General features: G+C 41.7%; 1 protein-coding gene across 4 annotated transcripts in view; it reads left to right on the forward strand.

Moving 5' to 3' along the window:
• Positions 1–17,906, forward strand: part of LOC140556378 (F-actin-uncapping protein LRRC16A-like) — a 123,116-nt gene that overhangs the window by 43,829 nt on the left and 61,381 nt on the right. For all 4 annotated transcript variants that reach the window (XM_072680221.1, XM_072680223.1, XM_072680224.1 and 1 more), the window contains exons 5-12: positions 1,343–1,464; positions 1,601–1,698; positions 1,861–1,931; positions 3,260–3,333; positions 4,162–4,237; positions 9,025–9,113; positions 12,578–12,672; positions 14,854–14,940. In XM_072680221.1, coding sequence (XP_072536322.1) covers positions 1,343–1,464; positions 1,601–1,698; positions 1,861–1,931; positions 3,260–3,333; positions 4,162–4,237; positions 9,025–9,113; positions 12,578–12,672; positions 14,854–14,940 — 712 coding nt within the window. The remainder of the gene's footprint in view (positions 1–1,342; positions 1,465–1,600; positions 1,699–1,860; positions 1,932–3,259; positions 3,334–4,161; positions 4,238–9,024; positions 9,114–12,577; positions 12,673–14,853; positions 14,941–17,906) is intronic.

Below are 17,906 nucleotides of genomic sequence, written 5' to 3' on the forward strand. Positions count from 1 at the left end.
GAAACCTTGGGAGGAACCAAGACTCACAAGGGGGACCCGACCCATCCTCCTCTGGTCAGAACTAATTAAACATTAATGATAAAAATGACCAAACCAAAGACATTAAAGTTGAATATAAAGCTGAATAAAAAGCTTTCCCTCAAATCCCACGTCTGAAATGTAGTATCTGAGGTGCCCTTCTTTTGATTTGGATAGCCTGGAGAGCCTGGCTAGCTAGTCATGGGGTGCCTAGAGCTCACCAATTAGCATTGTGCCAAATGCATTAGCAAATCTAGCTAATTTACTTAATTTTAACAAACTTAAACAAAAAAAGGTCAAATGTCATGTTCTACACCCACCTGATGATTGTATTTTGTAATCATGACAATAAAATGTACCTCTATGTTACAAAAAAACATGTGTGACTGCTTGGTTGAGTTGCCCAGTTAGGGCAAGGTAAACAGAATTAGAATTAGCCAACGGTAGCTCAGCATAAACACCGCACAAGATAAGATCACCAGTTTCCTTGCTACACTGAATGTGATTTACCTTCAGATTGGCCGATCTTTAAAGCGGTTTCCTCTTTACGTAAACAGATATGAGCTAGTAGTACTCTTTATTTCTGCCATCGCCATCATAGCTGAGCCTTCAGTGAGCACTGTGCATTGAACAGCTGCAGCTATCTAGATGGGGAGGTAGCTAAGAAACATTACACTTGATTAAATGTGCTTGTTTTCTAGTTGTATTGTTTTACAGTGACTATTCTGTAATACTTGTTACTTTATATCTAGAATTACCTTAACTTGGCAAGTCAACCGGCTGGTTGACTTGCGTATTCGCTTAATGAATGGATCATCCGAAGTAACAAAAAACCTGAAAAGTTTCTAAATGAGGCTCAAGGAACACAATTTTGTGACAGTTCAAGGGTTAAAAAGAGGAAATTAATTGGAAAGGCACTTTGAAAAGTATAAATATCACCACAAAGCAGCACTCCACCAGACTTACCGGGGATGCCACTTGCTTCCTACTGTGTGGGCACTGTATTAAAGCCTGACCACAGGTCTGTAGATGGTAATGAGGGTTAAAGATTTACACTGAAAAGGATGGTGAAGTCTTTCAGATAAGCAAGCAAAGGCTAAGAATAAGTGCCTAGCTAATGTTCCTAGCCTAGTTCAATCATTAGTCATGGTGTGTGTGTGTGTGTGTGTGTGTGTGTGTGTGTGTGTGTGTGTGTGTGTGTGTGTGTGTGTGTGGTTTCCGGATCTATTCCTAATTTTCCACTGAATCATCTCCAACTAGTCTCCTCCGTTTGTTGCTCAGCTCTCGGTCAAGCTCTCTCTACCCCCCCTCCTCTCTCTCTCAGTTTGTGCTGGAGTATGAGAGGGGTCAGATCTCGCTGAAGTTGGTGTCTGTAGAGGAGGTGAACGAGGTGGTGGCTCACATCGGCAGCTGCCTGCAGAGGATCTGCCCCGGCCTGTCTCCTGTGTAAGACACGTTAATGAACGAGAGAGGATGTGAAAGAATTAATAAAGAGGTTTAAAGCTTAATGTGTAATATGTGTATGTTCTCTCTCTCTCTCTCTCTCTCTCGTGCACTCTCTTGCCCTTGCGCCCTTACACAGGAAGGTGATGAAGAAGTTGTCCATGGAGCCTCCAGAGAGGATCACCACTCTCCAGAGCACCTGGGAGAGTCAAAGCTCAGCAGAACCTGGACCCTGTGGTAAATAAATATACACTGTGTGTGTGTGTGTGTGTGTGTGTGGACACACTGTAAGAGAGTGACTGATTGTTATTTTTACTCTCTTCCTCTGTGTGTGTGTGTGTGTGTGTGTGTTTAGTGCGTGATGATTCATATGGGTCATAATTCTCTGTGTTTCTCTAGGGGGCTTTTCTCAGCAGTACAGGTGTGTGAGTGACTGGCTCGGCTTGCCATATCGAGAAGAGGTTCAGTGGGTCAGTACAGACATTCTCACACAAACACACACACACACACACACACATTACAAAAGCTGCACAGTATCATATCCATTATATATTAATAGATTAAAAGATTCATTATCAATGAATTATTCATTCATTAAAAGCTCCTTATCTAAGCAGTAAGTCTCAGTAAAACACTAATATTAGAAAAGTACAAAACGTAGTGGTATCATTAGAACGTCTCCAAAGCTAACCTTATAGAGGTCTAGCGTTTTTTTATAGTGATCAGCGAACACCTGGTTTGATAAATCCACATGCTGGCTGGGGGCGTCCAGGATAATTTTTAATATGATTTATTTATTTATTTTATTTATTTTACTGTATTTCCGTTTATCTGCATCTGTTCTAATGTGATCTGGAGTTTTAATAGGCGAGAACTCTTTTATTGCTGAAAGAAATGTTCTAAAACTATTGGCACTCCTGGTTAAGATATGTTAAAATGCCTTAAAATAAATTCCATTTTTATTGCAGAGGCATAATCTCTAAGTGACAATTGTAGAACAATGTAACCTTGAGTGAATAATAATAATAAAAAAAACTCTGACTAAGAAATAATTATTTTTCATAAAATCAAATGCTCCATAATTATTGGCACCCCTAACAATTCCTAGAAAGCAATTGTAATTTGTAAGTTCTGTCGTTTATCTGTCATGGAATAAATGCCCTCGAATTAAAGGCTTTTTTGCATTGTTGCCTATATTATTATTAAACAAAATTAATTTATTAGAAGCCTAAGACCACATCTTAACGAGGGATGCCAATAATCGTGGAAGGCGCTGTAGCTAGTGGTGTAGATCACTCTAGTAGGATTTAAGTGTTAAAATTGATGTGGCAAGTTACCTGCATCACGCTCAGTACAGTTCTTAGGAAACCCGTCCTAGATAGTGGGAAGGAAGTGGAAGTGGCTAATAATGGGGGTGGAAATTGGGTTTAAAAAAAACATCTAAGCAAATGGTTACACGTTTGGGTCCAGAATTCCCCCCAGTGTCTCCAACTGTTACACAGATCAGTTTAAATCCAGCAGCAGCTGCAGCGCCTGATTTAGCTTAATGATGTATTGATCAGATAAACCGGGTATTATGATTACAGCTAGTACTGGGCTTCCTTTAGATGTGGTTGGAAAACAAAACTGTAGTCAGTATTTATTGCATTAATGTTTTTTCCTATTTATTATTTACTTATTAGAGCCAAGACTTTTACAGTATGGTACATTTGTGGAAAGAAGAGTTCACAAAATTTTTTTTTATTGTTGTGCTCACACCGTCATATTGTTCCTCTGCACTGTTGTGTCTGGATTTCAGGACGTGGATACGATCTATCTGACGCAGGATACACGAGAGCTAAACCTACAGGACTTCAGCCATCTTGAGAACAGGTAGCCCAGCTCCGTCTCACTGCCTGCCTTAAATAGAGTTTATTAGGGCTGCATAGCATCATGTTTGTTTAGTGCTATTGTAGAATTGATGATATGCAAATAAACCCTCAAACAAATCCCTTAATATTTTACTCTGTGCTGTAAGTTCTCACACTTCTCCTAGTGGATGTTTGTTGATAATCTCAGTGTTTGCCACTGTCATGGCTATAGCTCATATAGTAATATCTTCATAAGAGAAAATTACCATGTCTTACCATGTTCGCCCAAGTCAGTAATCAGGCGTTCACAGAGAAAGCAACTGTGAAACCCACACTTCCAATCATCTCTCCTTAAATGTATCCCCTTTTGCCAGTTTGTTCTTTAACAAAGATTCACTTACTTTTTCTAGCCTGCAATATAAGGGGTTTACTCAATGAGCTTAATAATAAAAAAAAAAAGGACATAAACGGCACAGTTGCTCATGTTAGCAGTTTTGTTAAATTGGGTTTGTCTATAATTGGGAATTTACAGTCTGGCAGTTAATTAGTAATTAATGCAGAAATCCAGATTATCCGTAATATGGGTTCACTTAATTTGACTTGCTGTATGTAACCGTATGTAAAGAGATTGTATTCTACAAAATTCTTCATAACATTTCATCATTCATAGTGGTTACTGTATAGTGAGTCTTACTCTACAGTAAGGCCTGATAACTGAATAAAGGGCTAAAGTATCTGAACCAAAGCCTCTAAGCAGCTCAAATGTGATCCATTCACATTGAGAAGGAAGTGTCTCATTGTGTGTGTCTGTCTGTATGTCTGTCTGTCTGTCTGTCTGTCTTTTTCACAGGGATTTGGTAGCGATAATTGCAGTGCTGGAATTCAACCAGTGGTTCACCAAGCTCTCCACAAAGGATTATAAACTGGTGAGTTAAGCTGCAGCAGTAACCCAGCAGGCGTGACACGTGGAGTGTCGGGCAATGACAGCTTCTTCAAATCCTCCATTCTCCACCCCAGCAATATCTGCTCACCCTCTCTGTCATCACATGGCCCAGCGCTGCTGCTGAAACAATGAGCTCAGTTCCAGTGTGTCCATCTGAAGCGTAGTAGACTGACACCTTCTGTGGCTTGAGCACCATTTATTTGGTGGAAAACTGCTCGGCATCTTCCTCAGCATAGTCAAATAATGGGAGTTGCATAGAAGTGACCTCCTGTAAGGCTCAAACACTGTGATCTCTTCATTAAAAAAAAAGTCCAGTATAGCCATAACCCATATGTGACCCATGTAGATGCTCTTGGTATGTACTGTGGGTCTCCATGGGTGATGCTAGGTGAAAATGACTGGCTTTACCAGAGAAATCCTCTCCCTTTGTGAGCTGTGTCCAGGTTTTTTAATGGTAGTATAGAGGGTATGCATGGACATCGCTCTCTTTAGTTGAACTGAATGGTGAAGCACCTGTTTAGAGGGTAAAGCCTCATATCTGAGAGCAGATAAGTGGCGTGAACGGTCTTGGGGGGTGGGGGGGTCTTGCTTTCCTTTTTAATCAAACTTGGAATGCTGCTAAATTTGCAGCTGCTGGATTCCAGTTGTTTCTGTCCTCCTATTATTATTATACCATTATTGTCACGCATAAACTTTGTATCTCCAAAATGTCAACCTTTCAGAAGAAGGAAAAAAACATATGCACTTTCAATGGAAGTCAATGTGAACAGATTTGGTAACTCCTGGTTAGTCCATTACAGGCGAGCACCTTGTAGATGCTGACGTTCAGCTGAATATGTATTAAATGTGATGGAAACTCTTAGTAGGATATAAAGAACTGTCTGTCTATTAAAGGTAAGCTTACACTTAACCCTAACCTTAACCATAAAATCAAGCCTAAATCCTAAACCTTCTAACCCTAAAAAGGGTATGGTAAAGGTAAGGGTTAAGGTTATCTGTAGCTGTGGGTTACATTCAATAGACAATCATTTACATTCATCTGCATTTAATACATACATTTACGGCATTCGGCAGACTCAGCACTTATCCTGATCATCCATGACTACACCAAGGCTTCCTGCTTCTGTAGATAGAGAGATGGCAAGATCATGGTGAAGTCCAGCAGTTCCCGGGATGCACAGCAGCTCTGTCTTGCTGGGGTTGAGTTTGAGGTGGTGAGCCGCCATCCAAGAAGAGACATTAGCGAGACATTTTCAGTCATATTCAGTCAGATGTTAGTTGAATGTCAGGTGAGCATCTATGAGGCATCTACAGTGGACTATCCAGGTAAAACCGATATCAAAGATTTTATCATTTAAAGTCATTTTGGAGCGTTTCAGTTGGTGACATTCATCAAATTATGGAAAAAATCAAAAACGGCAAAAAAAACCAATGGAGATGCAATGTTTTTGCTATGGTGTCCTTATGTGGCTTTTGTAAGCATCATTGGGACAGATCTACCTCTACTATAATGGGACTGGTTTCCTTTGTCTGTGGGGCACTCCGTCTCCATAGTAACGCTTAATGGCTTTATGCCAAAACCTCACACTCGGGACAATAACTGAAGGTCTAATGCCTCTGGGGATGGGGACGGGATGGAGATGAAAAATGAGCGTCTGCTATAGGTGGATGGAGTCTTATTTATTTATTTATTTATTTATTTATTTATTTATTTTACCGATAAAAACCAGCACTGAAAAAATCGACCTATCCTTTATTTATCCTTTACCCCAAATGTAATCTGTTCAGTGTGTTTGGTGCCTTGTTTCTTTCTTCAGTTTTGCCCTGGAGGCTAATGTAGCAATCAGGTAATGCAAGCTCATGGACACCAGTTAGCATCCTGCATCCATCTCAAATGTTGTACCTGAATTTTGCAACCGTTGCAGGCGGCTGAGGGACCAGTGGAGGAGGAGGGGAGAGAGATGAGTGCAGATAGAAAGGGGGAGTACAGAAGTAAAGAGAGAGCGAGAGACAGAGTGAGTGCTCCAAAATGAAGCCGCTAATTGCTTTATCTGGTGAGTGTGTGTGAGCTGAATCAGGAAATTAGAACGCTGTAAGAGATTAAATACAAGCCAGGGAATTGCCAGCGATCCTCATATACCAGCCACCACCCTCCACTCTGCTTCTCTGGATTCCTCGCAGTATGTGATGTCAGAGAGGTGGCTTGGTGGCTTGTTTTTCATGGTGGAAGTTGCCTGGGAGGGTGTTTTGGGTTTATTTTAGAGTCAGAAGAAGAGGGAGCGAATAGAGACTGCAGCAATACTATTGGCTAATCTTTCACCCGCACATTCATACGTAGCCTAGCGTAGCTTAGCCTAGCCTGGTTGCAGCTCTACACATGTACTGTTTGTGCTAATTCGTCTAGTAGTGGGTGGAATGGCCGGGAAGGTCTATCAGAGTGCTGTTGAACACGACAACCGTGTCCGTATAGATCACGGTGTTGGGTCTGGTGTGTGGAGTAGTTCCATGAACCTCTAGCATGCTCCAAGAACTCTCTAGGAATGCTCTTGGACATGCCTGGAAGAACTGTTGGGATTCCTCATTATAAAATCTAGTTCCTCCAAGAACCCATTTGAACTGAGGTCTAAACTTTAGCTCATCTATAAGAATGGCTTCCTCTAAGAACCTTTTGCTGGAGGTTTCTTAATGCACTTTAATAGGTTCCTCCACAGTTTCAAGTTGAAGAACCTCCCAAAGTTCCTGAAGATTCTTGTCTTGTTAACAGTGTAATCCTGGCTAATTACATTAGGAGACAGATTGTTAGTGAGGTAACTGAGGTCACATTTTGCATATGTTTCAGTCCCTGTAGAAAAGTATTGCCAATAGAATAGGACTCTCTGGAGCAGAGAGAAACATGAACCTATTGCCAAGTGTGGGCTAGAGGGGTGTAGAGCACCCCCAGCATTGAGCTGTGGAGCAGTGGAACTGGTGTTCTCTGGTGGTTGGTGCTGAGGTGATGAGCTGGGGAGTTGGAGATCAGGTGAGGTGGTGACCGTCCAACATTCTGACCTCACTAACTTTCTTGTTACTGAGTGCTATCAAATCCTCACAGCAATGCTCCCTGTAAAGTAGAGGCAGTTACTCCGACTAAAGCAGAATAAACTATTTTGATACTCTTGATTTTTTTGGCCCCACCCACTGCTGACTACTAGTCATCCTCTAGCCTTTAATCAGTGGCTAGTTTCTGACCACAGAGCTGCTCTTGCCAGGATATTTTTGGCTGGTGGAGAGACACGACTGACGTGCAGTGACGCAATTGACCACCCTGCTGTGCTCTATACACTCTCACCTGCACCACAAACACACACACGCACATACATACATACACACACACACACACACACACTACCATGTCAGTGCCGCTGCTGCCCTGAGAATATCCTACCGCTTGAATAATTTCTGGTCAGCAGAGGTCATGTGGTAACAGGTTTTTGCAGTCGCTCGAAAGCTACTCTCACAGTGGGCCCTGTGGTGCAGCTCTGCCATGGGCCCACTCTTACATTCAGCACAACTTGCCAACACTAGCAATCTTGTGACCCATACAACCCACACACCCATCCCAGTCTCTCTCCCAGATACACTCTCTCTCTCTCTCTCTCTCTCTCTCTCTCTCTCTCTCGCTCTCTCGCTCTCTCTCTCTCTCTCTCTCCTCCTCTGTCTCTGTTTGCCTCTTCAAAGCCAGCAGGGACCCTCACCCCTCTCATTTGAAGCAGAGGTCTTGTAGTCTGCGATTAAAATAATAATAAAAAAAAATACGCCACAGGAATTATTCAGAAGAGCAGCACGCCTCTGCTGCTCGGCCGTTTGGACGAGTGTGAGCAGTAATTCTTTCGCCCCGCGGCTTCAGAAGGTCCTGTGTTGTCTGGGGGCGGCCGGCGGAACTGGGTCAGCTCTCAGTCGAGTTAAAAATTTTATTTCAGCCCAAATGTAGCGTCGTCTCTGAGAGCGGGACAGACAGTGCCGATGTGTGGTGTGGTGTGGTCTTAATCACGCGCTGTCTCCGAGAAGACCGTCCCTCCTGTGAAACCTGCACCGGTTCCCTCAACATAAAGGCCTCTTTGTGCTCAGCTTGAATGGAGGGGATCCGAAACCGACCAAGAGGCGAAATTCGAGGTGTCGCTTTGAAGGGTGTGAACAGCTAATGTGTGTGTGTGTGTGTGTGTGTGAGATGTGCTGACTGAAAGTAACCTGCACTGTGTTAAAAAGGAACGGTCAGTCATTTTTGGTTTACAGTACAGGACTCGTGTGTGTGTGTGTGTGTATATATATATATATATATATATATATCATCATATTGTAACCCCTGTCTCGTAATACAACATAATATATACATATATATATATATATATATAACATATATATATTAGGGAAATGTATATTAGGGCCCCCATGTCAGAATGTCAAGCATCTGCTGCAAACGTTGTGGTACCAAATACCACAGGACTCCTACAGAGGTCTTGTGGAGTCCATGGTCAGATGGTCTGTTGTGTCAGCACAAGAAGGGGGGGGGGCTACTCAGTATTAGGCAGGTGGTGTTATTGTTCTGGCTGATTGGCTTTGGCTCATTTGTGAAGGTTAAGAGTGGCTATGATAAAATGAGGTCAACTCAAATCAGCCAGACTAACTGTTCTCAGAAATGGATGCTTGTTTAATGTTTGGCAGGTACTGACATTTGATCCCTGTGTGTGTGTGTGTGTGTGTGTGTGTGTGTGTGTGTTTCTCTCTCTAAAGCCTGCAGATGTGTGTGATCAGATTCTTAGAGTCGTGGCCCGCTCTAGTCGTCTGGAGGAGTTGGTCCTGGACAATGCAGGACTCAAAACGTAAGAACGCACACACACACACACACACACACAGTTACAGAGATACAGACATACTACTGCTACTGTCACTACTACTACTACTGTCACTACTACTACTACTGTCACTACTACTACTACTACTACTGTCACTACTACTACTACTACTGTCACTACTACTACTACTACTACTGTCACTACTACTACTACTACTGTCACTACTACTACTACTGTCACTACTACTACTACTACTACTGTCACTACTACTACTACTACTGTCACTACTACTACTACTGTCACTACTACTACTACTGTCACTACTACTACTACTACTACTACTGTCACTACTACTACTATTACTACTACTGTCACTACTACTACTACTGTCACTACTACTACTACTACTGTCACTACTACTATTACTACTACTGTCACTACTACTATTACTACTACTGTCACTGTCACTACTATTACTACTACTGTCACTGTCACTACTACTACTACTACTGTCACTACTACTACTATTACTACTACTGTCACTGTCACTACTACTACTACTACTGTCACTACTACTACTACTACTACTGTCACTACTACTACTACTGTCACTACTACTACTATTACTACTACTGTCACTGTCACTACTACTACTACTACTACTGTCACTACTACTACTATTACTACTACTGTCACTACTACTACTATTACTACTACTGTCACTACTACTACTACTACTACTACTGTCACTACTACTACTATTACTACTACTGTCACTGTCACTACTACTACTATTACTACTACTGTCACTACTACTACTACTACTACTACTACTGTCACTACTACTACTATTACTACTACTGTCACTACTACTACTATTACTACTACTGTCACTGTCACTACTACTACTACTACTACTGTCACTGTCACTACTACTACTACTACTACTGTCACTGCTACTACTACTACTACTGTCACTACTACTACTACTACTGTCACTACTACTACTACTACTACTACTGTCATTACTACTACTACTACTGTCACTACTACTACTACTACTGTCACTACTACTACTGTCACTACTACTACTACTACTACTACTGTCACTACTACTACTACTACTACTACTGTCACTACTACTACTACTACTGTCACTACTACTACTACTACTGTCACTACTACTGCTATCACTACTACTGCTACTGTCACTACTACTACTACTGTCACTACTACTACCACTACTGTTACTACTACTACTATCACTACTATCACTGTTACTACTACTACTATCACTACTACTACTGTCACTACTACTACTACTACTACTCTTACTACTACTACTACTATCACTACTACTACTATCACTACTACTACGACTACTACTACTATGACTGCCACTACTACTACTACTACTACTACTACTAATAATAATAATAATAATAATAATAATTGTCTTCTGATGCTCTTGAGATGGTTCCTGGTACCATCTCTAGAATCTAGTACCTAGCTTAGCTTAACCTCTTCTCTGAAGCCATTTTCCCTGAGGCCTGTTTTTTTCCCCTCACTTACAAGATTACACGCTTTTACTCCTGTGTTTTTCCTGAGGCCTGAAACTGTTTAGTCTGATGGCTGAAATCTGACACTGCAGTCTGTGGATCTGCTAAAATGTATACTGTAGCGCAGGTGTATGGCTCATTGTTCAGACATGACATCTGCCTGCAGCACCTGCCTTTAACCACTTCAGCTCAGCAGCTGTATTTGTGGAATAGTTATGTATATCTGCATAAAATAAATCAATGTGTATATAAAAAATAAATAATAATAATAATTTACTGCATTTATTTACACTTCTTTCCATTTCAAGGCACCAAAGTATTTGGGTTCACATGTGTTTGATTAATCAGTGCGCTAAATTGCTTTATTAGTGCAGGTATAGGACAGCTTTCAGCATCTAGTCCTTTCCTGTCAGCTTTTGGAGCCTGCTTTTGCTGTTGACATCAGGCCAAACCTTAGGCATGGCAAAATCAGTTGTTTGGAACATTATTAAGAAGAAGGAGAAACCTGGTGAGCTTAGAAAGTATGAAGGGACTGGTAGGCCAAGGAAGGCCTCCACAGCTAGTAACAGAAGAATTATCATCGTAATGAACACCATAATGTCTGCAGACCACAGGGGTGACCTAGCAAGAGGCAAACCACTAGTTAGAATGGCCAGATTCTTCTTTATATATATATTTATTTATTTTATTTTTTGCTGGACCCCAGCTGGCCTACTGGCTTAGCGAGTGTGCGAGCCAGTGACGGCCACTGGTGGTGTTAGCATTACTTCTGCACCTGGGGCTACCATAGTGACCGCGGACCTCGCTCTGCATCGCTACCACAGTGTTGGCATCACTGCTGCATCAGCTGTCTGCCTCGTCCAGCATTGCTACCATGGCGTTAGCATTGCATCAGTACTGCTCCGTGTCGCCGGCTTCACCTAGCATTGCTAGCGCAATGTTAGCATGGCTAGCGTGATGTTAGCATTGCTACAACATGGAGTTAGGCTAGTGTCAAAACTGAGGATAACTGATTTTATATATTAAAAAAAATGTAAAGTGTAAAGACTGTGATGACAATATCTCCACTTAGAGCTCACTGTAGCTCTTGTACAGCTATAACATTAACGTTAGCAGAATTGCTACTGCACTAGCCGCGTCCAACATCGCTACCACAGCGCTAGCATTGCTACTGCGACGTTAGCCCAATTCAAAAAGTATAGCTTCGTTATTGTACAGTTGTATTCTCGTTTCTCAGCCTCGCAGTGCTTTTCAAAACTCAACCTCAAAGGTGTCAAAGGCCTGACATGTAGCCTAGATTTTAGACTAGAGGCTGAAAGCTTTTATACCAACACTAATGAAGCAATAAACACACATGACCAGTCACAAACACTTATTAAAGCCCTATGTCCAGGAGAAGTTGGTGTAAAACACACACCTACTCCCAGAACAGAGAAGACTGGAAGGCCTTGTAGCCCATCCTGAGAGGAATCCGAATCATACAGTTTAGTTAACAAGCGGAGACTAGACGGAGATTACTGGGACATCCGTCTGATTCCTTAAATACGCACCACCTCTTTCCATCCCATTAAACATGTATTATCCACTTTCTCCTCTAGCATCTCTCCTGAACCAGCATCATCAAACAGTTTCCTTAAATCCAGGATGGGAAGAAAGTCACGTGACCAGTTATCATAGTTGAGGACGTCACACTGCAGATCTGTACATTATACAGGAAGGAGGGTTCGGTGATGCCTAGTTTCTTAGCTTGATCCATTGACAGTAGCATGAGAGTCCATAAGCATTTGTTGAAGGCTCATTTCTCCAATGAGCTGTTAAAGAGGAAATCTTCATTTATAGAATTCAAGGCGCGAGACTGACACACTTCTATAGCTTTTGATGGATCACGTTTCACAGCCAAGCCTTGATGTTTTCTGTGTTGTGGTTCTTCAGGGACTTTGCACAGAAGCTGGCGAACGCCCTCGCCCACAACCCCAACTCAGGACTGCACTCTTTAAACCTTGCCAACAACCCTCTCGAGGACCGAGGTGAGTGCATGGTGTGGTGTGGGTTGTGCTCCAGTCCCCATGTGTCCTATTACAGATGACAGAAATGGGGATTAATAATGAAGGTGCTGGAAAAACAAAATGTATTGTCATTTTGGAGATTTTTATTGGTCCATTTATTATAAAATTCTGGCACAATGTACAGAATACATATACATTTACATGTAAGGCATTTAGCAGACTTACGAAAGTGCTCCACAGAAAATACCCTTAGCTAGTTTTTATAGATTAGGAGCCAAAGACACCTTAGATTAGATTTACAAAGCAGCTTTACAGAGATCCGGGTCCGAGCCTCTTTTGAGCAAGGTAGTGGCAACAGTGGCAAGGAGAAACTCCCTGAGAGGCAGAAACCTTCAGAGGAACCCAGACTCAAAAGGGGAACCCATCCTCCTCTGGTCGACACTAGATAGCCCAATTATAAGCAAAACAGTTAAAATCTCCAATAGAACAATATTGAATTAAGAAGAGAAATAAAACGTGAGTGAGAATGATAAAGGGGGGGGGGGTGAAGAAGGGTTTAGGAGTTCGAATAGTTTGAATAGACTTCTCTTCAGCAGGCTGGACTGGGCAGGGCTCATAAGGCAGCAAATTTACAAAGCAGGAGTAGCAGGTTGGAGAAAAAATGGATCTCACCATTTTCAACCTACGTAAAATATATACCATGATGCACATCAGTTAGCTGAAAGCAGGAAAAATGGGACGCGTAAGGGTCTGAAAGACTTATATAATAATTACATTCAGATTAAATTGTGTGTGCATTAATTTAATTAAAAACATGTTAAATTCATAATAAATATATATGATTTAGTAATTAATTAATTACTACTCCTTACAATTACAGCTCTTAATAGCTATAAACAAATTGAGCTGTACATTAGTAGAAAGCGGTGGCCACAGTCTTAACTGAAAGCTGTTGCTGATGTGACTTTGTCTAATTTGGATAGAAATTAGACCATTAATTATTCGCTCGTGTGATTATATGAGTATTATGCAGGTTTTAGGTTCAGATGAGGTTCTGGATTTGTGTTCTTTGTCTCTGAGCTCATAACAGCACAGATCAGGGTTTTAGTCCATCTAGTCCAGCACAGATCTCTAAGCAGAACCAACTGCCCTCAGGTGACACTAACTGAGGGCCATTGCTGATTAATCTATTGCTCTGCCATAACCCTCATACAGTCACCATGGACCTCGGCGCCCGGCTGAGTCGCCCGGGCCGCTTCGTGATTAAAAAACATTTGTCACACAGTATCGCAAGTACAGTCCGAGTAACCCCCAAAAGAGAGGCTGCTTTCAGACTACTCAGCCAAGCTTCCAGATGTTTAATGTTTTATATCCCTCCGGAGAGCCGAACTTTACTTTCCGGACTATTAATTAAACATGCGGAAGGCTTTTGTTTGGCCTTGTGTGAAACGCGGAAGTCATGAGTCAGGAAAGTGGGTGGCTAGTAAGAGTGCAGTCTGCCTGTCTGCTTTCCGTCTGCTCTCACACACCAGGGACAACAGAGGAATAGAAAAAAGGGCCAAGAATGATTTATGTAATAATATATATTTTTTTTAGTGGACAGCAGCGATATTCTCTACAGTACTGTTCCAGTGAAAGAGACTGAGCGAAACATGCATGTGGACTAGAGATTCGATCAAGCCTGAAATTTTCTGTCTGAGCTCCAACTAGCTTGGTACCGAGGACTGACTCTGAACCTGAACCGAACGTCATCATTACCTTTGACCCTGGACCCGAACCGACCACATCAGGCTTTGCGTCTGAACCTGACCCGAACCACACTGCCAAGTTTTGAGTCTGAACTCAACCCCCTTAGATTTAAACTCAAAACCACATCAGGTTTTGAGTCTAAATCCAAACTGAATCACATCGGCAAGCTTCAGCTTCAGTCAACTGGACCGCTCTGAGCCCCTCTCAGTATAAATTATAAGCAGCAAGCCTATTCTGATTTGTTTTTGTTTTGTTTTGTTTTTTACGCAAAACAACTTGAATATTAGATTTGCAAAAAAGTCCCATCTGGAGAGAAGTTGAGTCCAAATATGAAGGGAGAAATATTCCAAATGTGGACTCAACCCTACAAATACCTTAAAAAAGTTTTCCAAAGTCCCGAAGTGTTGCACTGCTGTTCTGCTGTGGAGTCTAACTGCTGAACGTGTTTTCCAGGAATTGCCTCTTTGGGTGCTCAGTTTGCCAAACTCCGCAAAGGCCTCAAACACCTCAACTTCTCCAGAACCTCATTGTCACCCAAAGGTAATCATCTCACCTTTACAATGTCAGTCACAACCTTCTGTCTAGTGCATTGTTTTTATGTTGGATTTGTTGTTGTTTATGTCACAAAAATCCTCAGGAAATATCCTGTTCTTCAGTTTACAGCCATTTATGAGTGTTTAGGGTTGTTTTGAATGAAGCACAGTGCAGGGCGTCCAATCAGAACAAAACTCATTTACATACACTTTTTGATGGTATAACTCATTGGATTTTTTAAAAATAATAATTTATTCAGTTGCTTTAAGTAAAAACTGATTTTAAACCCGCATACATTTTCAAAAATATAATTTGTTGAATTCTTTTTTTAATAAATGGAAAAATAAAAAACAGAACACTGGAATTTGTCACAGAACTTCAATAAAAAAATCAAATATCAAATTTAAAGAGTTAAATTTAATAAAATAAGTACTTAGCAGAGCCCCTGGAGCTTAACCCCTTAAGCTCTTAACCCAGTATGACTGAGCAGTAATAATTAAACCCAGTTGCCTTGCTCTAGGTCCTTTGTAAATGAGATGCTGAACTGAAGTCAAACAAAGGGCATAAAGGGATGCACATAGCTGGTGTTTTTCTTAGCGCTATTGAAGCGTGATCCTGTACTTGCTCTGCACAGAGCTCAGAAACTCCTATTCCGCTTGTTAACACTGGATATTTTCAGGTGCAAATTGGCCCGGCGGTTCTTGCAGTTTAAATGAGGCACTTCTCACCGGCTGGCCCTGTGCCTCTAATATGCCGCTAATAAGCAGCGTTCTTATGCTCTCTGGAATAAGCTGCTGACGTTCAGTGATTAGATGAATTCCCACAGTCCAGCCTACCAGTATTACAATATTACTTAAGAGTAATAATATTGAGAATTGTAGCAGCTCACAGTTAGGCTGTTACAATAAGTAGCTTTAATGTAAACATCTTAATGTAAAGTTGCCACTAAAGAATATATTTAATATGCCTTAAATTTGCTGTTTTCCCTCTGGGACCCATGGTAATATGGGCCAAAAAATATTCAGTTCTAGATTTGTTCAGATATTTCCATAAAATGAGATCTGAAGAGTGAAAACAGCAGGCCATGGGATGCATATATCAAGTATTTTATTTATGCTATATACATAGTAATAATGTGACTAATGTTCACCTAGATTTACTAGGTGAAACATGCTTAGATGCCTGTTTACAACCCTGTTATTTTGCCTCAGATTAACACTGATTTTACTTGGTGGGCTCGTAGAAAGAAAATGCTAAACTCTGCTGTAGGCCTGTTGGAGCTGTCTAGTCTAGTCTAGCTTTTAACATGGTAACAAAAACTGTTATTCCCAAGTCTTACTGGATAGTATTGCTGGGCCCTATCGGCATGGTGTGCAGTTAGCTAGCCAAAAAGACTGTAGTAGGGTCTGTATATATGACTGTTTTTTAATATATTAAGCGTCCTCAGTGTATCTGTCAGTGTCCATTTACTTTTTTTTTTTTGGACTATTGAATTGACTTGTTCTGTGTAGCTCCTTTCATTTATGGATCGCAGCGGATTGCTGCTAATAAATGACTGTTGTTCTGCTGTCTTTCAACTGATCGTTTAATGGTTGGCTATTTATCCGTTAGTGGCCCGTGGAAACAGCTGTCCCTGTACCTACTGTAAGACTTACAGTCTTGGGTACGTTCCTCAACTTATGGTCCTGGGACCGGTCCGTGGCAGTGAGCCACAAAGGGCCCCTAAATAATGTTCATCATGTACCTTATGGCCCTCGGTTTGAACTGACAGTTTGTTTTAGTGGATTGATTTGATGCTTTCTAAGAAAGAGCATTTGGGTGCAGCAGTAGGTAGGTATTTATCTGAATGGTCAGAGTGGTCATATTGGTACAGGCGGTCTTTCTGTCTGAGCTGCTACTCCATAGCTTAATATAGTACACTCTACAAAAGGTTCTTTGAGCGATGCTGTAGAAGAACCACTTTTGCTTTCATTAAGAACCATTTTTGTAAATATAGAACCTTTTACATCAAGTTTTTGGGGTCTTTTAAAGGTTCTGCACACTCGCACATCTCTATGACCAGTGGTTCTTCTCTGGCATTACTCGAAGAGCCATTCAGTTTCAAAATCATGTCAAAATCTTAGCCCCGATTATTGAGTCACCCACTGTTTTTGTAGATCGCCGACCATAGCTTCAGGTCGGAGACAGATTGGTGTTCGTGCAGACTCGTCACGGGTTCCTCCTGGTGAAAGCCCCGTGTCACTCATGATCACTTGTGCAGTGTGCCAACCACAGCCACTAAAAGAAGAGTTCAACAATCTAATAGTCATGTAGTGTGAACCTGCCATTTGCATTAAAAGCTTAACCTAGCTGGCTAATTACACTGCAGGTTGTAGTGGTCCCTAATTAGCTTGCTAGCTGTTCTCTGGGATCTGAGTGTGTAGTGTTGGGCCAGAGCTTCTCAGCATTCTTGGCAATTTTGTTGGGCTCGATTTGTCCATCAGCATGTCCCTTCATATGAGTTGTTTGAGGTGTCATAGCGTGCTAACAGTTACTCCTGGATGCTTTTACATCTCTGCAGTCTTTCTACACAGCCTGTTAGTTTACTTGTAGGGTATCTAGACCCCAGTTAGTGTGAATGGGCTACAGTCTATAGAAACCAATTGGCTGAAAACCAGCCAGATCAAGAGTCGGTGCTGATACCTACACCTTCGTAGGTGCAGTCCGACATTTTCGTTAGCCAGGGCCCCTCAGTTCCAGTCCTGGAAGGTCTGTATCTGGCACGGTTTGGTGATTTCCCTGTGCAAACACACCTGGTTTAGCTCATGGTGTTTGACACCAGCCTCCTGGGAATGATGTTAAAGAACTCTGGACTATACAAATGAGCACTGCACACATTTCTCAGCTTGATGTTCAGCGATGGTTCCTTGCAGTTGCTTGGTTTGCTGGTTCTCGGAGTTCACGTCCTGGCAAAAAGCAAACAGTGCAAAAAG

The sequence above is a fragment of the Salminus brasiliensis genome, chromosome 5 (assembly GCF_030463535.1).
Source record: "Salminus brasiliensis chromosome 5, fSalBra1.hap2, whole genome shotgun sequence".
NCBI classification, from domain to species: domain Eukaryota; kingdom Metazoa; phylum Chordata; class Actinopteri; order Characiformes; family Bryconidae; genus Salminus; species Salminus brasiliensis.